Below are 26,166 nucleotides of genomic sequence, written 5' to 3'. Positions count from 1 at the left end.
CAACCTGTCGCCAGAACTACTCTCATTCTCTGTTAACTTTTAGGGAAACAAAACTAAAATAAAAGCCTAAATATAGCATGACAATATTATTATTTACTGATTTAATAATTTCAACTTTCAGTAAGATAATATAAATAATTCAATAAAATATAAACAGCAAGTGCCATATAATTATAAGTTTTTTTCCTGGATTTCGAGAAGCTGATATGCAAATACTGGATTGGTGTTCTGATAAATTAAGGGAGGACTACAACTAATCAATCCTTTAGAAAATTTCAATGCATGATAAGCTACCATTGCTTTACATTAACACACAATTAAATACTAGATTCTCCACAACGAACATTGCAACCAGTGTAATTTTTAAGGCCTGCATCCAGCCCTGCACGTAGGCCCTCCAACCTGCAGGGAAAAACCTGGGGTTTGGTGGCAGAATTGGCACTCCGGCCACCATAAAAAACCTCACGCTGCTCCATTCCATCTAAACTAGTGTGGGGCTGAGGTGTCACCCATCGTATGGCTGCACTCGGGTCCCAATCTGGGTAGCCTGAGTTGGTTTGTCATGTGGTGGGTGCAGCAATGTGCTGTATCAGCACGTGCTCCTAACCTCTCTCTCTCTCTCTCCTCTTCACAAATGGTCAGTGCCCCGAAGGATTAATTAAATAAATAGCAAACAGTAAACGAGTGATTACAAGCTATCCATACCACTTCATTTACACTGAATGCGTAAGCATTAGTAGTACTGAATTGGCACACAACGTAAGTGTTATCTTTAACACTATTATGTTATTCAAAACACACATTACAGCCACTGGCATACAACCAAATTCATGGGCTCTACCTGCAATAGCAGATTACAATGTTAACCCAATTTAACGTTCCAATATTTCGCGTTTTCACATATTTAAAAAAATTTTTTGATGCCATTGCTGTACATAAAACATCCATTGTCCGAAGAAGTGCATGCTTTTTAATACTATATTTACATTGCATCTAAATGTGACTGTATCCTGATTTTTGCTTTGTATCTGATGGGTTTTTTTATGCTCAAAATTATTTTGTGACTGATCCAAATCTGATACAAGAAGAGATGTCTATCCTAAATTTGCCCCACATACACAAAATGAAAAAATAATTCTGTCAGACAGATGCTGGTTTATGCTCTGCTTTACATTGTTTTAGTGCAGAATGTGAATTTGTTAAGTTCGTGATAGCAAGTAAGAGAAACAGTAAACAAAAAACTAGAGGTTTTGCATATTTATTACTGGCTACACTCTGTATGCAGAAACAAGTATTGGCGAGAGTGCGATGGGACAGGTTTGGACGCAAAACAGTTGTTGCGAAAGCAATATAAATCTTGTCTGAAAAGTTTTGATGGTATATCATTTTTTGTTAATCACACTTCTTCAAATACATCAGATCTGTGTCAAATACAGTATAAGTAAAAAATGGATACGGAGCTGCAGTGTGAACGTAGCCTTTTTTTGGTTTTGAAAATCAAGTGCACGAAACAGTGGTGTTCATGAAAAGGAATATCAATGTAAAAAAACAAAAATGACAATAATAATTCCACAAATTAAAAAATTATAATAAAAACAGCAGTGAAACTGTTTAGAAAAACCCTAAACACAGTGAACCCAGACCTGTACTAATTTCCTTCATTTAACACTTTTTTGTTGTTAGTCCGTAGGAAAGCGTTACACAGGTGTTCTACTGTATTTCAGACTCAACTGGCTTCCCGCTGAAGTCATTAACTATTCAAACAAAAGTTTTCTCAGATATTAAATTTAATGAAATCCAATCTGTTCCTAGCCAATTTGTTGCAATCACTCTGAATCCACATTTACGCAAAAAAAAAAAAAAAAAAAAAACCTAAATTAAATACACATTAAATTTTATCATTATTATTGTTATGGTTTGTAAAAATTATAAAGATTCTGTTTCACGTCTATAATATAAATATAAATTAATTACTGATGTTATCTTAAATTGCTTGTCTTACAGCCAAACTTGCAAGGATCTAGTTTTTAATGAGTTTATGCATTTTTTAATTGTCAAGTGCCTTTAATTAAAAAACACCTTTTACAACCAACACTATCCATTAACTATTTGAAATTGTCATTATTTTGTGACATGGCTTTAAATTAATCTATCAATACTGTTTTTTAGACACAGTATATTTTTCATTTGAATACCTATGCTGAGTGCCAGTGAAAAGATCTTAACTCCATAGCTTGAAGAACTTTAGTCTGAATTCTGTCACAGTCAATGCCTGTGTTGAGTTGGCAAGCCATCCCCATGTTACTTCTGGGATACTTCCATTTCTGCTCACAGCTCAAAGACATGCACATTTATTTGGTTGAGTATGAGCATGTGTATGCCCTTCAGTGGTCTGGCAATCCTTCCAGGATTAGTTTATGCTTTGCACCCAATACTGTTGTGCTAGGTCCTGCCGAACTGTGACCTTGTAATTGATTAAGGAGTTTTCAAAACATATATTAATTATATCCATTTGTCTGTCCATTTAACACATGCTAGTTCTATCTATCAACAAAGTATTTAAACACACTGTAATTATCAGAATTTATATTTAATTCATACATGAGTTAACTTTCAAAAAGTAATTATCACTCCTGTTAAAGAAATCATAATTTGATTACTTTCATTTACTACATTCTGAGCTGATACATGCTTAATGAAGAGGCAGTACTTAAAGCTTCTGTATAACAGCAACATTTTGATGTTTACTGACATTCTGAGAACTTCACACATAAGTTTGAAACTAAACATAATACAGATAAGGGGCCTCATGTATAAACGGTGTGTATGCACAAAAATGTTGCATAAGCCCATTTCCATGCTCAAATGTATAAAACCTAAACTTGGCGTAAAGCCACGCACATTTTCACTGTAGCTAAAAGCTTGGCGTATGCAAGTTCTCCGCTCGGTTTTGCAAACTAACCGCATATTGTTTACTAGTTTAATGCATCTGATTGTAATTAGCCTGTAACAATATAATGGTCCACAGAATGGTCAAACTATTCTAAATACCATAGCTGCTTTAGCGTTGTTACTCTCACTGCACCTTCTTCTTCTTCTTTCAGCTGCTCCCGTTAGGGGTTGGCACAGCGGATCATCTTTTTCCATATTACTCTCACTGCACCACTTGGAGTATTTATATCACTATATCTGAGTAAGGAATCACAGCTCTACAGTAGCTGATTGGAAAGAGAATTATTGGTATACAGCATCAAGCACATGCTGTCTATTGAACTGCTCTCATATGGCAAACGCTTCAAAGCCTTTCCTCGCGGTTCAGAAACAGTTTCAACCCAAGAACTATAAACGCAGTCAATCAGTCCATCCAGTGCTCCTTGTAGAACACTTTGTACTTATAAGTACAATTACCTCATGGTAAACTTACAGTTATAATATTGCACAACCTGAGCCACTTTATAAAGTGCATATTTACATATGATGACGATATCATTTTTAAGATGAAATGCAGCAAAATATGTTTATTATATTATACAGATAAAACTTTAACTTAATTTAAAATAATCTATATTGTTAATAATTAAACATGTGAGGACATGGTGCCGCAGCACTAGCAAGGAGCTGGTGCTCCGTTCACGGATTGTTCCTGTCTCGCACTGTATTCTTGCTGGGGCTGGCGCGACACTGGAAGGATAGATGGATAGAATAATTAAACATGTACTACAAAGATATTTCAATGTTCCTTAAATGTTTTGAAGAATCGGCATTCTAAGCTTACAGATGGTTTAACGTCTATTACAGAGCTGATTGTGTGGCGATTGGGTATTTGGAAAAAGAAAAGTAAGGACAGGAATTGGGGGCTAGTACATTTGAAAGAGACAGTACTGCTGCAATAAATTATTTCATCGAAGGTCACGCACGGCGCAGCAAGCATCTTGCATGAGGCATGAACAATCACCGCGCTACAGTCTTCCCATGTTTAATAACATGCTTTAACTCCTATCATCATGAAAATGATATCACGTATACATCTCAGTATTTTAATTATTCAGAAGAACATGGAAATTGATGAACGCACAGATGTATGCATCTGGATTTTTTTGTGCATACACACATTTCTGCTTTTGTCCTTGTGCCATGTTTTAGTGTGAATTCTACGCACGGCGTTATGCATGAGGCCCCAGGTGATTACTATCTACATCCTATATGTGAAACAAGCTTTACATAAAGCAGCCCCACTCTAAACAAGAAAATTAACTGTGAAAGCAATTCACAATGGACAAATGATACCATAACCTCAACTAAATTAGGATACCGAAAATTATGAATGTCAGCAGAGAAGAAGAAAGCTAAAATTGTATCAGCTTGCATAGACAAAAAGTTTTATTTTAAACTAATAGCTAAACAAAATGCCTGTACCATCTGGAAAACCTCTGCATAATAACAGGAGTATGTCTTGTTATAAAAAGAGAAAAGAACTCCACAGCTTTGGACTGTGGACTGAACAGTCAGCTCTCAAATCCATTGCTACTGGATCCTTGTAGCATCAGGCTTTAGAGACTGCTGAGAACATGTCAAGTATTTTGTACTTTTTGTCATGTTATATGTCTTCTTTTGGGTTGGTTGTACATTATTTGGTGTTAAATACAGTATGGTAGGTACAAATTTTACACCTGTGTAAGGAGCTGTGAAAGTACCTTAAAATTAATGTTTTTTCTGATCATTTTGAAATTGCCAGACTTTTTATCTCTTTAGTTATATAGGCATTTTTTTACATATTACACAAGAAGGTGCCAGAGTTAATCAGTGATTTTTCCAGAATAGATTATGAATGTGCCAGGTCTCCAAAAGAGGTACTTTACAGGAAGAGTCAGGCATTACATTCAAACGAAACTGAACAATTCATCTTAAATGTGCAACATCATTATCATGAACATGAAGAGAAGACTAGTAAGATTATAGCTCAACAAATCCATAAGCAGGAAGTTCGTGGTGCAATAACAGAAACTACCAATGCAATAGGAGATAAAATCATTGACCATAAAAATATCTTACACATTTAAGGAGTACTATAAGTCTTTTTTTCACTCAGTATAAAGAAGGTGAGACACAATCTATGGAGTTTTTTTTGCCACAATACCAATACCACAGCTCTATACTCTTAATGCCGAGGAACTTGAGAAAAACCTATGACACTCATAGAATTACTGAATACTATAAACTCAGATGGCTTCCCAGTGGAATTTTAATAAAAAACAATTTCAACCAAGTTAGATCCATGTTATTAGCAACATTCATAGAAGCAGGAGAAATCAGAATTTAACCACAAACTTTCACACATCATTTTTCTTAATTTCATTCATATTTTTGTTTCTTCTTTTATTTCAGACAGGTACTGACATATGAGCTCATGGGGTCTGGTGCTTCAGGTAAGCCTGCATAAGCAGCTGTTTTTCAGGCTTGTGAGAGGGACTTTTGAACCTTTATCACCATCTCTTATCTTATTTTTTGTGTCTCTGTCCTCACTTAACTATTTGACCGCTCAGAAGTATCTAACATATTTATACATTGCCCAGTGGTTTTGACAATAACAACCTTAACATTATGACTGGAGTTTCCTAGGAGGCAAAATCAGGTGTGAAATATCCAAATTCTTCAGATTTCACTGACCAGGCCAAGCCTCTTTTGCCTACCTGGAAAAGGCTTCACCTCAATTGGCTTAATCCCAGTTCTACTGGCCTACCTCAGGATTTATTGGCCCAAAAATGAGGAACTAGAAAAATAACTATAAATGTATAACAAAAGCCCCACGAGGAGTTTAACCGTAAACCTCGGCTTGTGCACAGACGGGCATGGAATAAATCTATAAAACTAAGGTTTATTAACAAATGAACTCAAAAATGTAAAGAAAGGCTCAAAACAGCAAACAGAGAAGTTGCCAAAACTGCAAATCATAGCCCAAAAATCTAAACCCTAAAACAGAGCAAAATAATCAAAAATCCAACTGTTAATTGTAATACACTCCAATAAACTTAACCATAACAATGATTCCCATTGAACTGACACGTTAGAAATGGTGGCAATCCTAAAAAGAGTGTGACAGGGAGCCCAGCCTCTTGAGGTTCCACTCAGAAAAAACATGGAACATACTCACATTTAAAGAAGTACACCAATATATATTCACATATGAAACCAATAAAAATACAATGAAGACATGAAATATAAAATAAACAAAACCAACTTAAAAACATAAAATACATATGACTTCATCTCAATCCATGACATTTAGTAAATTTAATTTCACTAAAGCAGGACATTTTACAGTTGAATTCAAAAATGAATCATACTACTAATACATCTAGTTCAAAGAAACACTGACAGAACAGTTATTAATCAGATTAGAATGGATTGTTCTTAAAGATTACAGATCAACTTCAAATTTATTTTTGCTTTCTAAATTTTAAATTGTGATATCAAATCTTATTTAAAAAATGTAACCTTTCCACCCTAGTCACGGTACAGAAATACCCTTAAATTTAAAATAATGATAATAATAATAATGGTAATCATAATAATAATTCTCATATAACCCAGCACAGGAAATGCCATCACTATGCTTTAAGTGCAGCAGTTGGACGCTATTAACAACAGATGCACTGTATTTGTCATGTCTGGCACTGGCTTTTGTTACTCATCTTGCACTTATCAAATAATAATCAATGCGTTTGTAAGTTTTTTAGAAAGTACTTGACTTACCGCTGTGAGCAATTATTTTTTCTTTTTCAGAATTTGCCATTTGACATGTAATTGAGAAACATACAATTAAATTGACAATATGACGTATTGATTATTTAAAGCAAACAGTACTACTTTAACTATGTAATTCATTAACGTCCTTAGGTAAAACAAACAGCTTTATCTTTAAGTTCAGAAAAAAAAAACTTATTCTAGTGCATGGAAGCTCTGATTGTTAAGAGCACTATGAGAATTAATTTAAGTATTGCCTGCAGGAAACACACTAAATAATTGACTGAGAGATGCAAAGCTTGTCAAAAAAAAGCTGCAGCAAAATCAAAATGATAAAAAAACAAACAAGATGGTCTTGTCAGAAAAATGATAAAAACAAAAAGAAATAATAAAAAACAATAAGTAATCTAAATCAATTACAATATTTATAATTTTGGAGCCAAAAAAATCACACATTCATCCCACTGGAAATAGCATGGCAATATTTAAACCTTTTTATTCATAGGGCTTGAACTATGGCATGGCTGAAAACACAGGGAAGTGTTATATTTGACATTGCTTTAAATGTAGTATATTATGTATCCAAAATTTCTAAGAACTGCTTTCTCCAGCTTAAAAATACTAAAAAGGGGGTTTTATATAGACTAAACACCTTTTTCCTGAGTCATTTTTTGCAGAGTAAAACTCATATCACTGTCTTGTAACTAATAAAAGGCCAACAGCAGCCTGGTCCTTAGGTATTATGATTTAAGAGTTAATGTGTTTGTTTTAAGGGACTGTTGTATCACTTGTCAGTTTTTTTTACAATATTTGCATATTTCTCTACATAAATACTTCTGTTATCTCCTGTCTCCTGGTATCTCCTCCTCCTCAGCAAACCTTGTGATGGCACTATGGTTGTGCAAACCTGGAGGAGCTGGACTACCTGTGCAACCTGAATCAGCTACAGCTGCCTTGTGCTACCAGTAGTGACAAGGACACTAACAAAACTACAGAAGAGGTAGTCAGGGAGGATAAGGAGAGAACAACTGCCTGGGGCCAACAACTGCAAAACCATTCCATTTTTGGGGGGTTGTCTTGTTTTCTCTCCATTGCACCTGTTGTTACTTTTATTTGGACCAAAGCAGATGAAGTTGATTCACAATCACTTACAGGCTTCCTAACTGGACAGATCAATATCATCGAAGCTTAATTATCTTCGTGTTAGACTGTGATATTTAAGTGTCCCTTACTTTTTTGAGCAGTGTATTTCAAAACACACCAAAAAGGATCAATGCTATACTAAACTGCTGGCTATACAGTTCAAATCCATGTTATAGTCGACCTATTAATATTAAACATGTTCTATTACAAAACGTACAAATCTGTGTATGTAAAAGAAAACTGGATAGTGCTGTCAGCTGTGTTTTGAGATTTTTATGGTAAGAAAGACAGATGTTTCAATTTAGGCCTGTTATACTTACAAGTCATGATGTTTACTGGCGATGTGTTGCATGTTCACTAGCACGTGCAACTATGAATTTCACAGAACTCTGTACACATAACAATAACGAGCATTAACACCTATAAAGCAGCTCTTTCAATCACAGCTTATAGATCAAAGCTAAAGACTCATTGTCTTGACATATATTCTCTGAACATTTTCATATTGCTTTTAATAATTACATCGGTTATTCTGATTGACTGTTACTGACTTTTGCATTTGATGCCTTGCAATGATACTTGTTTCCATTGCTATTTATAACATTTTATTTTTTCATAATCTCTGAGCAGGTGCTTCCTCACCCATTATGGACCCACTGCCTGACCATCAGTGTATTCCACTAGAGTGCCCACAGACAGCTTGGGTTACCAGCTGGTATATGGGACTAAAATTATGATGATTTAAAAAAGTACTACTGTATTTCAAATATTATATAGCATACTGAACTTAACAGTGCATCATTAACAACACAAGCTGTAGTGAAGAAAAAACATACTGAATATGAACATTAAGTATTTTGTTATGCTATTCACAAATAAATCCATATTTAAAGTCTGCTTCTTCTGTACAAGTTGTTGCACAACAATATACATATTGATATAAATATTTATCTACAAAGTGAGTTATTACCTTATTTTTAGGATGCCTTAACTTTTAAACTGATTGCAGAGAAATGGACTGCAGATTTAGACCTGAAAACTGGATGCATCCAAGCCCAGATTTAAAGCGGGTGCCCAAGCACTAAAAGTGAGCACAATCAAAAAGAACCAGACACTTTTTTTCCCTTGTGCTTACCTCATAGCTGAGCCCACTGTCTGTGCCTGCATCCCAGGGGATCAAGTCTTGCACAACTTTCTGTACCCAGCCACATTCTTTAGTGCACAAGTCTTCAGCAGATAGTCCGACATTCCAGTCTGGACTGGGACCCAGCATAGTAAGGAATGACATAAGATGACGAGTCCTGTCCACAGAAAATTCAGCAGATGGTGCTGCTCTCCTATGGAACAATAAAAAATAAAAATCTGATGATCAGAAAAACATATTCAGTCAATCAATATCATTAAAGCCTAAACTACAAGTCACTCAATCACAAGAGATACGTATGACACTCAGTAGTGAAGTGACACATGGTGAATATCAAAACTCCACACTGACAGTAACCAAGTCAAAAAGATTTCACCTGTGCTTTGAGATGGCAACACTAATCAATATACCACCATATCACTTTTTAAAATGACAATTCAATGTAAATATTAAATTGGCCAATAGGTAGGTAACACAACAATGGGTTGTACACTGAGCAGAGAGTTAATTTTGGGTAATCCTTCAATTCATGCAAAAGATCACACTTTCCCGTACATATCAGACTGTATTGATTTAACTGTCACCCAGTCCTCTTTATCCAATCGAAGAACAGAAAGTGGTAGTTGACAAAAAGATCCTGTTGGCTTTCCCTGCTGGAGTAAGTAAGTCCTACAGGATGGCATGAAGGATATAATCACAGGAATGAAACTGCTGTAAAACTGTGATTTGAAAGAACAGGAGCTGTAAGAACACTCACTCTCTCCAATGGGGAATAGTGGCAAAAGACCGACACCGGTTACTCTTTGAAAAAACAACACACTGCCATGATAGCATTAGCACATGACATCTATGCAGGGATGATGATTCACTAATGAAATTTTGTTTTAGCTGATCTATTCCGATATAAGAAATAAGAAACTGCAATAGCTGAGTGTGGCAAGGGATGTCAGTTCTACAAGATGATGGTATAACAATTTGATGAGCGAATCTTTTCATCTGAGCCAGGTGGGTGGATTTCTGAATACAGTATCTTAAAAGAATATTTTGCAAAACTGGTATTTTCCATCACTTATTGTTTAATGCTCAAGTAGGAGATCTTTAGCTCTTGAGCTGTTTAGGGGGAGTGCATCTAATACTGAAGCCAGAAAGCACTTCTTTATGCAAAGAGTTGTGGGAATCTGGAAGAAATTACTAAGACATGTAGTGGAAGCAGAAACCTTGACAATCTTTCTGAAGTAACTGGATTGAGATATCGAGACAGCTTAGGTATTAGCTAAGCAGATGAACCTGATGGACTGAATTGTTTCCTCTCATTTGTCAAATTTCTTATGTTCTTATGTAAGCATGGTGAGGCATCAATACACAAATGAAACTTTGTCTACAGATCATTCTAAGAACAAGTGAATAACTTTGCCATAGTGCCCACCTAATCAACAAATACCATCTTGGTTGAGGATTGTATGGGTTGATGTGCAAAGGGCTTTATAAAGCAATCAGTCACCGTATAATCTGCAGAAACGTAGAATATATTCAAATGGGCAAACCCTTGTAGAATTCCTGGTCTGGAAATTAGGCAACTCAGGTGAGTTAAGTAGGAGCAACTAATTCTTGATTTCAAATAAAATAACCAATCAAGGTATATAGAAATGCTATAATCCATGAAGAGTAGCTAAAAACACATTTATTATGAGGTGTTTCTAAAATCAGAATGGCTACTTAGTATAGTGTAAGATTTGTAAAAGGACAATTGACATCTGTCAGAACAACTCCATTTGAAAAGTTGTCTCTTTAGGCATTAGGCGGGCTTATGTGAATCTTAATCTTTCTTTTTCTGCCACACTTACTGTGTATTTAGACACAGTGTGTTCATATAGCACTATATTTTAATGGTAATCCAAGTAATTAATTCATCATACACATTTTCTTTTCCCCAAGCCCATATTCATCACTATAAAGTGGTTGTAGACCCTAGGAGATAAATATTTATAATATACAGAAGTCAATTTTGAAACATTTTAAAACTAAAAGAAACAAACATTCACGATTTATTTCCCCTACATTTGATGTCTCCCTCTTGGTACATTAAATAATTTCCCATGACAGAAGAAGAAGTACATTTCTTTATCATTTAGAAAAACGGTTTTCATGGAGAATAAAATATATGAAACACCTATAAGAAGATGATGTGCAGAAACAGCTGAGCTTGGCACACTACACAGTTTCCATGGCAACAAGTAACGGCGATTGCCCTTGACTCTCTAAAGAACCAAAGTCACAAACCTGTGAAAATGTTTTCTAATACCATAACATAAAATTTTGTTAAGGGCTACTGCTTTCACATCTGGATTGATAGATAGGCTTCATTCTGAATTATAAGGTGTCCCCATATAACTCAATGTGGCAGCAGGTGATAAACCTTGGACCACATGGAAATGCAGCAATGATGGTAGTGAAAAATGTTTAAATCTCTTGTATCACAGAATAAAAATCAATCCATCTATAAAAGTGTTAAACACCAAAGGACAGATTTATTGAGCTTTTAGCTCTTTATTAAGGTAGGGCTAAAAAGAAAAAGACGTTGACACATTTGTGAAGCAAGTCCACAGTAAAAGAAATTCAAATGCCACCAGTACAACCCTGCTTTTTCTCCTGATTTTTCTTAAAAATGGTTACATTTTCTAGCCTTAATACACAAGTATATATGACATAAGCAGTTTCAATAAAGGTATTTAACTACAGAAATTACTTTTTTTTTTTCAAAAGTTGTGGTATTGTAAATCCACCAGATTTATTAGGGACTATTCTAACTATTTTCTTTTTAAACTCTTGTTTGAACTCCCTAAATTGTTAAAAGGGATTTTTCTGCTCTTATAGATTAAGTTGTCCTCTTTCTTTCACTTCAGAATTATCCATCTTACCTCCCTCTCCAACTCTTTTTCTGGGAAGAATTCACTCCAAATTTCTAGAATCCTAATGAACGATGAAATCCATTCAGTGTTACTTTTGGAGTCTTGGAGCACTAAAACATAAACAGATGAACTATATATCCGATCCACTGTAAAATCATTAGAACTGTCCCAGCAAGTCATTTCATTAGTCCGACTATAATGGATCTTCTTCCCATGCCATAAATCTCCCTTTCAGTTTTGATCCATGGAGACCTTGCTTATTCATTTAGACAAGCATATAACTCTGCCTCTTAAAACTCCTTCAGTTTATGTTTACACATCTATATTATATGCCTTTACTATTCTGATACCACCACAAGCAACTAAAAAAATAAGTCAACATATTTCATACATGAAATATGTCAGACGACTAGACATTACATAATTGATACTGTAACCATAAAACGATCTTCTTTCCATATTTGTCTTTTTCCTTTTCACTGTCTTTGTTTTTTGACTTGCTTAAAAAGCCTTATGGTTTATTTATTGGCACAAAAGGTCCTGGTCCTGTGACTAAATATATAATGCATTGCTTGTTCAGGTGTGCTCTACGATGGGGAAAGCACAGGTATGACAGTGACAGATAGCAGCTTAGGAAGTGGCCTTTGCACACTGAGAAGCACCTTTCAGATACAGTCTTGTGGTCAGGCTTCTTTCATTTTGCGCTGCAATAAGCCCGTAAAGGAAGATGTCACTGTAATTCTGTTAAACTGACACTTCAAGGTGTGAAACGTATAGGCAATGACAGCTGAAAGCGGCCTCTTACAATTCCCCAGGGCCTCTGATAGGCGAAGTGAAGTCAATTGTTTGTAGTTGATCATTAAAAGTCAAATGGCTGGTAAAACAATAGATCACCACTATGCAAACCGGGGGTTAGCAGCCTTTTTGCACTGGAAAGCTATATAATAAAAAGGGAAATACTGTGGAAATGGAAATCAATTGATTCAGATAGATGGACTATAAATTGGATGCTTGAACGGTCTAGAGAAAAATGAGAAAAAGCAAACAAATCTCATCAATTAAGAAATAAAAGCACATCCAGTGGTCTATAAATTGCTGCATTGTGACTGGAGAGATTAAAATACCAAAGAAAAAGAATATTTTTTGACATTAGATCCCTTTGTCTGAAGCTGAATCTATCCTTATTTATAACTCATTAATTCAGGATTTTGGAAGAACTAATGATATTTCTCTGTCATATCTTAAATTTACCATTTACTGTACTCAACAAAATATTTTTGTTACTTTATGCAACCATCTGTAATCTGTTGTCATATTGTATGATGTCTGGGGAAAGCAAATGAAAGCAGATAATCCAACTGCGTTGAATCTTCTAAGACAAAGCCTAAAAAAAACCAATAAAGAACAGCTAAGGAACATTTATATTGGATTGGGTACAGTGCCCAGTTGGAGCTGGGTGGTCCTTTGGCTCTGAAACCCAGCAGATTTTTTTTTTTCCGGCTTTTTAAAAATGTTTTCTTTCCACCCCAGCCAATTGACTTCATCATCGGAATATCATCCATCCATCCATCCATTTTCCAACCCGCTGAATCCAAACACAGGGTCACGGGGGTCTGCTGGAGCCAATCCCAGCCAACACAGGGCACAAGGCAGGGAACCAATCCCGGGCAGGGTGCCAACCCACCACAGGACACACACAAACACACCCACACACCAAGCACACACTAGGGCCAATTTAGATTGCCAATCCACCTAACCTGCATGTCTTTGGACTGTGGGAGGAAACCGGAGCGCCCGGAGGAAACCCACGCAGACACGGGGAGAACATGCAAACTCCACGCAGGGTGGACCCAGAAGCGAACCCAGGTCTCCTAACTGCGAGGCAGCAGCGCTACCACTGCGCCACCGTGCCACGGAATATCATTATTTATAAATTTAAATAAACAATTCAGTATTTAAGAAGTCTGCTTCTTTTAATTATTTCTTTCTTTCTTTCTTTCTTTCTTTCTTTCTTTCTTTCTTTCTTTCTTTCTTTCTTCTTTAAGTTTGCATTGTCTATCTTTTGTATACTATTTATTCATTATTATTATTCTTATTTAAATTTTGTTTTTCTTTGCATTTAACTACTTCTTTGACATCTTATAAAGCAATTGGAGCTACATCCTTTGTATGAAAATGTGCTATAGAAATAAATGTTGTTGTTATTGACAAACAGAAATACACTCAAAATAAAGAATGGGAAGCCAAAAATATAAAACTGTTCCCCCAATAAACTACAAAACAAACCTACTGTATGCTAAGAAAAGGAGAGCCAAATTGTACACCCAATTACAAGATGATTTCCTATGTAATGAGAACTCAAGATTTCAAATTTAAGTACAGAACAGTACCTGGGGGAAAATACCAGGGTGAAGAAAACCATTAGTAAGAAGAGTTGTAATCCTGAAAATGTCTTCTACCTAACCAGAATGGGAAACTTCATGGACACAAATTGAAGTACATTCGAGATGGTAAACACCTATGAAGCACCTACTGTATGTACATAACAAGTGTGAGTTTTTAGAGTTAAATTTTTTTAGTGGTAATATTTTAGCGATTAACTTGGTAAGGACAATTCAGGCCTTTTAATCTTTCCAGACAAAAGACTACAGCAGGCTGAACAACTCAAGCAATGAGGCTAAGACGGAGATGGAGTTTTGTTCTGTTATCTTTCCTAACTTATGAAACATACGTTGGGTTATACAGTATTTCATTAAGAGACAGTTGTGAGTTTTATCACTCTGTCAAACAAGGAGCTTTATAAATATTGTTTAAAATGTATTTATGTTCCTGCACTAATGTCTGTTATCAATACACCATGGAGAAAGAAGCTGGGGGTGGAAGGTGAGAGGGTGCATTTTGAGTGGCGCTGTATAAGCCCTTAAATAATAACAGCTGGTCTGCAGTAGAGAATTCTGCATATAGTCATTGCCACAAGTTCTTTTTTAAAGATAATAAATCATACAGATGATGATGAGAAATGTATCTTTTATGGACAAAATGCAACAATATTCAATTTATTCTTGCACCATACTACATTAGAACCTTTTTCATGTTTTTAGTGATGTAGCTACAAAGTAGTGGACAGATTTGATAATGTTATGTTCATCTATGGTCCTAAATATAATAAGAAGAATAGGGACAAGATTGAATTGCTAAACATTCTATTAGATGAGGCAAAATTGTCCATTTTAAAAAGAAGAATAAACAATGTGGAACAGGAACTACTGATGTACTTTAGAATTTTAATTTGAATGTTCAATTCAGAATAATGATGGAATTTACTTATTACAAACCGGTGCATACAATGGATGTGTTTAAAAATGTGTGCGGTGGGGGTGTCAAATGGGAGTTGTGCTCGATTGAAGAAGAGCTGAAAATGAATGTCTGACCCATTGTTTAAATCCTTTTAGAACTAAGTGAATTGCAGCACGCATTTAATAGGATTTTATGTTTTCTGCTCTCTTTGGGTGATTTAATGCTTGAGGTAAAAGGAATGGTGTAGCATTTCAACAATCTTTATCAAAGTTGTTATTTAGGATTTTCCATGTGTTTGTTTAAAACTATTTATAGATTTTGAGTTATTGAGGAGTGGTGCAGAAGGGGTGCAGGTGTCACTTAAGATCTATATAAATTATATAATGGCAAATACAGTGGACGGAAAAGTATATGAACCCCTTAGAAATGACCACATTTATGTATAAACGTGTCTTAAAATATGGTATGATCTTCAACTAATTTATAATAAAGAACAAACACAATCTGATTTAACTAATAACTAACCAATTATTGCATTGTTCTTGTTCATATTGAATACATTATTCAAACAATCACAGTGTATGTTGGAAATATATGTGAACCCCTAGAATGATGACTTCAACAAAAGTTAATGGGAGTCAGGAATTTGCAAACCTAGAGTCCAATCAATGAAACAAGGCTGAAGATTTGGACAAGAGATGCTTTGACCTATTAAAAAGAATCAAACATTTCAAGTTAGCTGTTCACAAGTATCATCTGGTGTTGTGAAGCATACCTCGCAAAAAAGAGACCTCAGAAAAGCTATCTACCTCCTTTAGAATACCATAATTGGGGGTACCTCCAACTAATTTGTGCTTGTTTCTTCCTACAAAAAGTTTTTTTATTCTCAAAATACTCCTTCTTTGAACAACTAATACACTTAATTGAGACATACAGTGCGACACTCAACTTTCGGTAAACACTACTAGTGTCATTAGACATTTATCATCTGCTAAAGTCTCTTAAAACTGTATAATAGCCCAAAAAATGTTCATATTTTACAACACAATTTTAATAGACATGTACACAATATTTGTGTATTATAAGAAGAATGACAGTAGGTGACTTGCTTGAGTTTAACGATGAGCTGGAAGTGAGTATGGCACAATACGAACAATCTTTTTTGTTTCCAGTCTAATTTTCTTCTTCTCTAGGATTGTCGTCTCATATTTTGCTACTTGACAGCTGCATTAATTGGTGGTTACTATTCCTAGTGAACTTAGTTATTTACTAAGTGTTTCATTTTTTGTAAAACAATATCTCTTTATTTTATTAAAATCGTTTTCCATCATGTCCGTGATATTCAGCCTTGACCACTCCCCACTCACCGCTCACTCAATGTTTACTCCTACGGCTCACATCCTCTCTTCATACCACCCCGTGACACTCTCAGTGCTAACTCACCCTTCGATGCAGTCAGTTATAATGGCAAGGCAGAAAAGAAAATTATCTGTTTAAGAACATTGAATTTTAGATTACGGTTAAAAAAAAGACTGGCAAGAGCTGATAATGAGTGTCAAAAAAAAGAAAATGAACAAAAAAGAGCTGCAATCAAGAACAAAGAGAATTGTCTAATAAACGAAAACAAGAAAATTATCAAAAACAAAATGCAAACAGAAATGCAAAAAAGCAATATTTATAGAATGTAAGTTAGAAGATAAAGTAATTCATAATATTGTTTTTGAGGTGTTAATGTAATTTAATTTTTTTTTAACTTTTTATTATGTTTTACTTTTTTACTTCTACTTTTACTTTTTACTATGTTTTATTATTCATTGGTATTTCAAATAGATAGTTGTAGTGAAATACTCAAGTAACTGATTTTCTATCTATAATAACTAAAGACAAACTGTATTCCTCCCATGCCCCGCATACTCTTCTATATACAGTACCATCTCTTATACAATTGCTTCCTGATGCCCTTAGAGTGGCTTAGCCGCGAGATAGTGGGTGCCCAGCACCCACCCCCGGGGGCTGGCGAGTGACGCAAACAGGGGGTGCAGCCCCCAGTCATAATTAAGGTTCTTGTAGGTAAACTCCTGACCACAATATGTGGATATTCACACATTTACCTAACTTGTAAAAAAAATTACACTACTATAGAGAAATTACTTTTGCACTCAACTTGATAATTTGTTAAAGCATCCTACTGTCAAAAATGTGAATAGTTTCCTAATAAAAACATACCTTTAACCAACATTTCTGATATTCTTATACTGTTCCTTTACATCTTCAGTTTACTAGTTAACAACCTTCATTTTGGGTCATTCCATCCTTACATCACTATCCCAAGTCACTTTATCAGTCATTATTCCAATGTGAGTAAGCAATAAACAGTGTCGATTCTGTGCGGTTATGACAATGTGGAACAAAAAGATCTATGAACAAGTGAAGTGACATGTAAAAATTGGTACAAAAAAGGTGTATTACTCAGAACAGTACATTATAAAAATTTCAAGACAATGGCGAGTTTTCCCTGAGTTTATTAGCACAAATATTGTTTGTCTGTTTTAGTGTATTTCTTACAATTGACACACTGGTCAAAATTAGCCATCCCATGAAGCAGAAAAAAAAGTAAGAAACAAAACAAGCACTATTCCGCATAATCAAGGAATGAATGCATAGTTTATCTATTGCTTTGCTCTGAAATGAACAGAGATTCATCAATGAGACTTAGTGGGTTCTTCTAATTAGATCTTGTGAGGAATACAGAAGCATAATCACACATGTTTTCAATAGAATCATGGGAGTCAATAGGAAGGAACACAGCACTAATGAAGATATAAGAGTATGATTATCTTGAAATGTAGCAACCTAATTACTAGTTCTATATACAGTAATGCAGGCTCTTTTCTTTTATGCATGTATGCTTTATTAACAAAAAAGCTTCTCTGTAAAGTATGTGAAACAGCAAAAATGAATTAACTTACACCTGCAGTGGGAAACAAATTGCACTTCCTATGCATTTTAATCCTCTCTTTTAATACTGGAAAATCAACTTTAGTGAGTGAAAAAGAAAAAAAAAACATTTTTGAAAGAGGCAGGTGCAGTGAATCAGAAAGACATTTAAAGCAAAGAATGAGCAGAATAAACAAATGAAAGCCTGTGGTTTGTACCAAAGAAGACTCACCACATTTATCTAGTTAATAATATGCACATGCTGTATGCACACTACTGTACTAGATTGTACTGAAAGTTTGCAGTTCTATAGGATGCCTAGTCCACAGATGATAATAATAATAACAATAATAATAATAATAATAATAATGTGAATTTACTTTATTAATCCCTTTTCTGAACTTGACACTTCCAATACAGGGTCATGGAAGACCAGAGCCTATTCTGCCTGCACTAAGCCAGAAACAGAAGCCCACCATGGAAGGAATATTAGTCCATCTTCACACAAAAATGGACTCTCTGACGCACTGAGTTTAGAGTAATCAGTTAATCTATTATATATGCCTTTGGAAAGTGGGATGAAAACTAGAGTATTTAGAGAAAAATCTACATAGACACAGGGAAGCCTGGAAATTTCAGGTGGGCTGAGAATCAACCCATGGGCCATGAAGCTGCCCCCTCATATTCTTCCAACTATATATCAATTTTCTTTAACCTCTGAATCCAGCTTTAGGATTATGTAGAACCAGAATTGGTACTGCAACATCAGGTACAATACAATTATAATGAATTGTAATTTTCGAAGTACTTTATAGTGGTCACACTTACACACACACACACACACACACACACACACACACACACACACACACACACTCATTCAAACAGTTACCTAAACTATTTTCAGTTTATTTTATATATAACTTTATAAAAGCTGTAAGCTGAGTGAACATTTGCAGGATTACAACAGTGTCACGCACAAGCGCATGGGGAGCAGCTTAAGGACTCGACGTGCACTGAGACAAGCCATCCCAGGGGACAACGGCAGTGTACTAACCTCTCTCTTCTTATTTCCGTAGAAAGAACGAAGCACCGATGCCATAATATCGCCCAGACGACTAAAAGAGCCGCAACACTTCCGGGTCCCTTTCTACCCTCTGGTCCCCGCTTGATGACGTCAACCTCCCATCCACCACCACGCTTTTCCCAACATCCCACTGTTTAATTTACGGTCCGACCCAATAAGTTGTCCATCTAACCATCCCTAAATGTCTGATGATTTTGTTGAACATTTTGACCTTATTTTATGGGCTAAACACCCCAACCCTTTAAGCTTGTTTTTTGTTGTTATTACAGTGGCGTAGTCGGCAGGATAAAGCCCGAAGAATGTCAGAAGGGCAGGACCTTAGTGCAGTCCTAACCACATTGGCGAACGAGCTCCAGGCCGTCAAAATGGACCAAGTGGTCACGAAGACAGAGCTCGCCGAAACAAAGAGACGGCTGGCGTTGGTGGTAGCGGTAAAGCCGGAGCCCGCACGGCCCCCACCACCTCCTATCATCCCTCTCTCAGAAGCAGACGATATCAAGTCGTACCGGTTCATATTCGAGAGGAGAGCAACTCGGAATCAGTGGCCACGGACGGAGTGGGCGTCCATCTTGGCATTGTATTTGAAGGGCCTGGCGCAGTGGGCCTATCACAATCTCCCTGAGGAGGAAGCCGCCCAATATGACCTCCTGAGGGCTGAAATATTCACGTGCTACAGCGTAACCTCCGGCCAGCAGGCGAGGGTATGTTGGCAGTGGAAATTCGACCCCGACCTCCCAGCTAGAGCCCAAATGTTTGAGTTTTGGGGCAAGCTCGGATGCTGGCTACGGTCAGATATCAACCAAGCTCACCAGGTGGTCGAACAAGTAGCCTGTGAAGGTTTAATCCATGCTATGACAGACTACCTCACCCAGCAGGTCAGGAGACATCCGTTTACGGATATGAACAGTCTTCTGGAGGTCCTAGAGCACCACCTGGCGGTGACCCAACTCGGGGGGTCTGAGAAGCCGGCTCACGGGGTCCGACAGCCACCCCTGAGCCCACCTGTCCCGTTGCGGAGGCTCCGGCTAAACCAAGAGATAGGGTGCCCACCCTGCTGCGCTGTTTCAAGTGTGGTGAGGTGGGGCATATGTTTCGCACCTGTCCCCTCAACGTGGAGCCAATGGACTGCAGCTGGGCGAAGGGAGAGAGATGCTGTGCTCTGTTGAACCCTATGGCGATCTCCAGTGGTGGTGGTGGTGTTATTAAATGGGCACTCGGTTGTGGCATTGTTTGACTCCGGGAGTAACATTACCATTGTTGCTCGCCATTATGTTCTACTGCAACAGTGGGTGGTGCAGAGAACAAACGTAACTTTTGTGCATGGGGAGACCAGGTCTTACAGTCCGCTAAGTGTTTAATAACCTGGGAAGGGAGCCCGAAACAACTGCTCGTTGCTGTATTGCCCGAGCCTTCCTTTTCAGTTATACTGGGACAGGACTGGTAGGAAAATAAACATGGTAGAACTGTCACCACTCCTACACCTAAGTGGGGTCTGATTGTGCAAGGTCAAGGGGCCCACCCAGCTGCTCCCATGCCGTACTTTTCGGCGACTATAGATAACGTGGACGGCAAGGGGGAGCCCTCTTTGGCGACGGACCTCAACCCAGAAGTGCAACTGGGTGATTATCCTGGCGGGATGGTCTTTTCCCCGGACTGCTCAATTGATCCACTTGCCAGCATAGAAGCACTGGGCCGTACCTCGCTGATTCAGCATGATATAGTGACGGACCCAGGGGTGGTAGTCAGGGAACGACCCTATCGCCTCCCAGAGGCGAAACGTGCAGAGGTGGAACTAGATGTCCAGTGAATGTTGGACATGGACATTATCGAAGAAGGTCACAGTCCATGGTCCAGTCCCATTGTCCTCGTTTGTAAATCAGACGGGTCGTGGAGATTTTGTAACGACTTTCGACGTCTTAATCAAGTCTCCAAATTTGATGCCTACCCCATGCCCCGTGTGGACGAGTTTCTCGAGCGGCTGGGGATGGCCCGTTACTTGACGGTCCAGTCCCATTGTCCTCGTTTGTAAACCAGACGGGTCGTGGAGATTTCATAACGACTTTCGACGTCTTAATCAAGTCTCCAAATTTAATGCCTACTCCATGCCCCGTGTGGACGAGCTTCTCGAGCGGCTGGGGATGGCCCGTTACTTGACTACTCTTGACATGACAAAGGGATCCTGGAAAATTCCCTTAACGGCATCCGCAAGAGAAAAAACGGCATTTAGCACCCCTAGTGGACACTGGCAATACAAGGTCCTGCCATTCAGACTGCACAGGGCACCAGCGACCTTTCAACGTCTGGTAGACAGAGTGCTAAGGCCCCACCAGTCCTATTGTGCTGCCTACCTGGATGAGGTGGTCATTTATTCTGGCACTTGGGAGGAGCATGTGCTGCAAGTTTACGCCGACCTCCTGACAGTAGTGAAAGCCGGGCTGCGCATCAATCCTTGGAAATGTTATTTTGGATTGAACAAAGCCAAGTATTTGAGCTACCTGGTGGGAAGGGGACTGGTGAAGCCACAGAGTTAAAAAATAAAAGACATCCTTGAATGGCCCCATCCGATAGTCAAGAAGCAGGTGCAAGCATTCTTGGGATTAGCGAGTTACAACTGCCGGTTTGTACCTCAGTTTTCCGAGAGGGCCGCCCCTTTGACAGATCTGACAAGGAAAAGGGCCCCTTTACATGTGGTGTGGAACGATTTGATGGAACGGGCATTCAGTGACTTGAAAACGGCCCTAACAATGGCACCTGTTTTGAGAACTCCTTATTTTTCTCTTCCTTTTATCCTCCAGACCGATGCTTCAGACACAGGTCTAGGTGTCATTCTGAGCCAAAGTATTGAAGGTGTCGAACACCCTGTGATATACCTTAGCCGGAAACTGCTGGACCGGGAGACCAGGTATGCAGCAGTGGAAAAGGAAGCCTTGGCCATCAAGTGGGCGGTAACTCACCTGCAGTACTACCTGCTGGGCCAGGAATTCACCCTAGTGACGGATCATGCTGCCCTCCAGTGGATGGCCCTCAATAGGGATTCGAATCCTCAGGTCACCAGGTGGTTTTTGGACTTGCAGCCATACAAGTTCACCATCACTTATTGCCAAGGTAACCGTCAAGCTAATGCTGATGCTCTCTCCCGGATTCACGACCTCTATGTTCGGGCTGCCAGACCCAATGGGTATGGACTGAGGGGGGGGGGTCATGTCACGCACGAGCACATGGGGAGCAGCTTAAGGACCTGACACGCACTGCGACAAGTTGTGCCAGGTAACGACGGCAGGGTACTAACCTCTAGAAAGGACGAAGCACCGCCGCCATAACTTTTCCCGGACGCCTAGTGAAACCAGCCATTTCTGGGTTCCTTTCTAACCTCTGGTCCCCTCCTGATGATGACATCTTCCCAACCATCACCACGGCTTTTCCCAGCATCACTTTACTTCACTTCCGGTCCCCCCTTATAAATTGTCTGTCTATCCATCTTTTTTTAGTCTGTTGTATTTGGAGAAAACATTGACCTATATATTTTTGCTTTATAGTATACGGGGCCAAAAAACCCCAAACCTTTATGCTCTGTTGTGTGGTTTATTACAATATATCTGTATATATAAAATTCTTTTTGTGTTTGAAACGGAAATTACATATGAAACGTTGAAGCGGAAATTACATATGACCACCGGGGAACAGGAAAAACATTCTTGATAAACCTGATTCTTGCCGAGAGAGCGACTGGTGATATAGATCTGGCTATAGCGTCATGGGGAATCGCCTCTACATTATTAGATGGAGGCCGTGCAGCACATTCGGCATTGCAATTACCATTAAACCTCGCTCACGACAAAAATCCAATTTGCGACATACGCATGGGATCTGGAAAGGCAAAAGTCTTGCAACATTCAAAGATAATAGTTTGGGATGAGTGCACCATGGCAAATAAAAGAGCTTATGAAGCCTTGAACCGAACAATGCAAGATCTCAGAGATCCTACCAAAATAATGGGAGGTACTGTCGTTTTACTTACAGGAGATTTTCATCAAACATTAGCAGTTATTCCACGAGGGACACCAGCAGATGAACTCAATGCGTGTTTAAAATCCATGCTTCTCCCACGATCAGTTATATGTCGCGTGTTCTCGGGTAGGTACACCAAAAAATGTATACATTTATGCACGTAATGGGCAAACAAAAAGTGTAGTATACCCGAAAGCACTGCAGTAGTACTCAATGTATCTTTACTTCTTAAATGTTAATGTTTTACTGTTTAATAATTTATACGCTTCTTATATGTTGTTCAAATTCTTTTATCAAAATACCAGTAACGGCGCACTGCATGATAACGTGCAGTGAATACACTTGACTTGAGCATTCATATTATTCATCCTCTTTCTCTGTACGTTTAGTATTTGTTTGCTCAGAGGTTGATGTGCTTACTGCTTCCTGAGCAGCTCTTCTTTACTCCACCCTAGCGGCCCACTGCTTCTCTTTCGTTGACATCTTTTCGCCTTAAAACTGATTACGTTTTTGTGTTGCAATTACTTAGTACGTTTTCTTTAACCTTTCACTTAATCTGGCACTTAAGTCTTCAATCTGCCTCAAGAATGATTAGCGAAAGTGGTAGGGAATGAGAACGGCACCCGTACGCATCCGCTGCACAGCCGCCCTGCTGTGCGCTGCCGAGAGTTGATTCTACAATAAAATAAAATAAAGATAAAAAGAGTAATAAAATCATAACCCCGAAAGCGGATAGTAGATGTCACGTAGTATATGTGTACCAAATTTCAAGTCAATAGGTGAAACGGTTTGCGAGCTACAGGTGATTTAAAATCCTGGACAGACAAACGAACAGCCACGGTAGCATGTTATAGAAGAAGATTTTACTGTTTAATAATTTATATTTATGTGCAATGTGCTTCTTATATATTACTTCATATTCTCATATGATTATGATGTTAATAATGTTGTTTATATTGATTTGTATGTTATTGTAAGTGCTCTTTATTTGTTGAAAAATAAAACTGGCAATTAACAAACTTATTTTATAAATACATTTTATTGTTTTCCCTTGCACTCAGTGAGCGAAGCCACTGGGTAATCAGCTAGTATATATATAAACGTCTACGCGTGGAAGTGTGTGTGTCTTGTCTGTGCAGCCCGGAATTACGAGGGTACAACATGAAGCTCAAAGAAAGAGCCAAAGTGAAACCACTGAGAAAAAAAAGAAACTCACTTAGCCGTTAATACACAAGCACATTGGCAAAATGAAACCTCTGAGAACAGAGAAACTCGCTTAGCCGCTGATAGCCAACGGTGGTAAGCACGTCAGCAAAACAAAACCGCAAAGAAAAGAGACCCTCACTTAACCGCTAATGCACAAGCGATGCGTTTGATTGATTGAAGTACCAGAATCCATGGTTTCTAGGAACCCGGGCTTTTTAACGCTAGTAAAATATGTATATGATACAGTGTATCTTAGATCATCTTAATTTGTACATTTTTAAGTTGACTTATACTTATGAATAATCATAATCAAATAAATAATTGAATTATTACTTCAGTATAGAGGTCTCTTTCCCACTAACATCATCAAGAATTGAACATTGTGGTATAAATTGATAAAGTCTGGAAATGCTACTGACATTTTCCTCATTACCAGCTAAAATATTTTCTGGTGTGGGCACTGATGGACGATTAACACAAGCACTGATCTTGTGTTTTTGTCCCCAAACTTTTCCATACAAGACTTGAAGATAACTGGTGCCATGTTAGGACACAATTTCTGTCCAGTCAAAGAAATTTCTTCAGTGGCAACCACTATGCTTGCAGGAAATATTGCCTATTTGTGGCACCTGCTTCTGAGCACTAGTATCCACTTTCCATTTTGGTCTGTATTTTTCTTTCTCTCCCTGGCCTAGGCCAGACCCCTTCCCTGTACTATACCACTATGTTGCCACATTTAACCAGGCACTCCTGCACTGTATCATGCATTATACGTCTGTATTTTGATTTATGCCAGGTTGTTTTTTTAATTTCAAAGGATAGCACCTTCTATACCAGCTATGATCTGTTACTTTAGCTATGTTACAAAATTTAAGAAAGAATTTTTCACACATGCATTTCTACAAGATAACTATATTTAACTTTTATTTACATTTATAATAAAAAAAACGGCTCATTTTCTACTTTTGAATCATCAAAGTGTGTGAATACTTACACATTCAATGGCTGCCAGGCCGGCCACTGGGCTTTTGCTTTGATAACGGTCAAAACTTCATCACCCTACAAATAAAAAGTAGAATAAAAGAAATAGGTCATTATTACAGTCAGCATTGTTCCATCTTGTAAGGTTTCATTCATCTCTTCTCCTCCTGGTATAGGAAGACATCATCACTTTTTAATTTCACATTTATTTTGTTCTTTGACATGTTTGTTTTGATGACTTGCACTACTGTTTGCACTTGATATTCACCCAATTCTGTGCAGTTCTGGTCAAAAGAACACAACCCGAGTTTCAGCTTGTGGTTGATACTTAACACAAGGCTGATAAATATTTATTTAACACTGCACAGCTGGCATACTGGAGGGTATGATACGTGTGATGTATTTCACTTCTGGGTTATAGCATTTGTTTGATCTGGAGATGTAGTGGGAAATTGTTTTGCTTGTTTTCTCTTCAAAAATCATCTGTAGTAGAAGGACGGCATGTTGACAGCTAAAAATCAGACTTTGAATTGCTGCACATTTCCTCATTACTGCTTCTCAGGGAGGTCAAGCAGACATGAAAAATGAGTTCTGTTGTCAATCAGACTTGAACATTATGGGGTTATAAAAGAAGCCTGGACTTTGAAGATGGCAAGTAAAAAAAGAAAACAAACCCTGAAGAAAGAGCACATGCCATTTATTGACTATGC

At 37.7% G+C, this 26,166-nt stretch overlaps 1 protein-coding gene across 1 annotated transcript in view; it reads right to left on the bottom strand.

Annotated features, from left to right (window-relative positions):
- The window catches only part of LOC114645958 (spondin-1), a 509,623-nt gene that overhangs the window by 138,937 nt on the left and 344,520 nt on the right, over positions 1-26,166 (bottom strand). Inside the window, exons 7-8 of the mRNA XM_028793897.2 lie at positions 25,470-25,534; positions 9,023-9,224 (exon numbers count right to left, since the gene is read on the bottom strand). Of these exons, the coding sequence (XP_028649730.1) occupies positions 9,023-9,224; positions 25,470-25,534 (267 nt within the window). The remainder of the gene's footprint in view (positions 1-9,022; positions 9,225-25,469; positions 25,535-26,166) is intronic.

The sequence above is a fragment of the Erpetoichthys calabaricus genome, chromosome 2 (genome assembly GCF_900747795.2).
Source record: "Erpetoichthys calabaricus chromosome 2, fErpCal1.3, whole genome shotgun sequence".
Classification (NCBI taxonomy): domain Eukaryota; kingdom Metazoa; phylum Chordata; class Cladistia; order Polypteriformes; family Polypteridae; genus Erpetoichthys; species Erpetoichthys calabaricus.
Note: the sequence above shows the minus strand (reverse complement) of the source record. Positions and strands in the feature narration are given on the sequence as shown.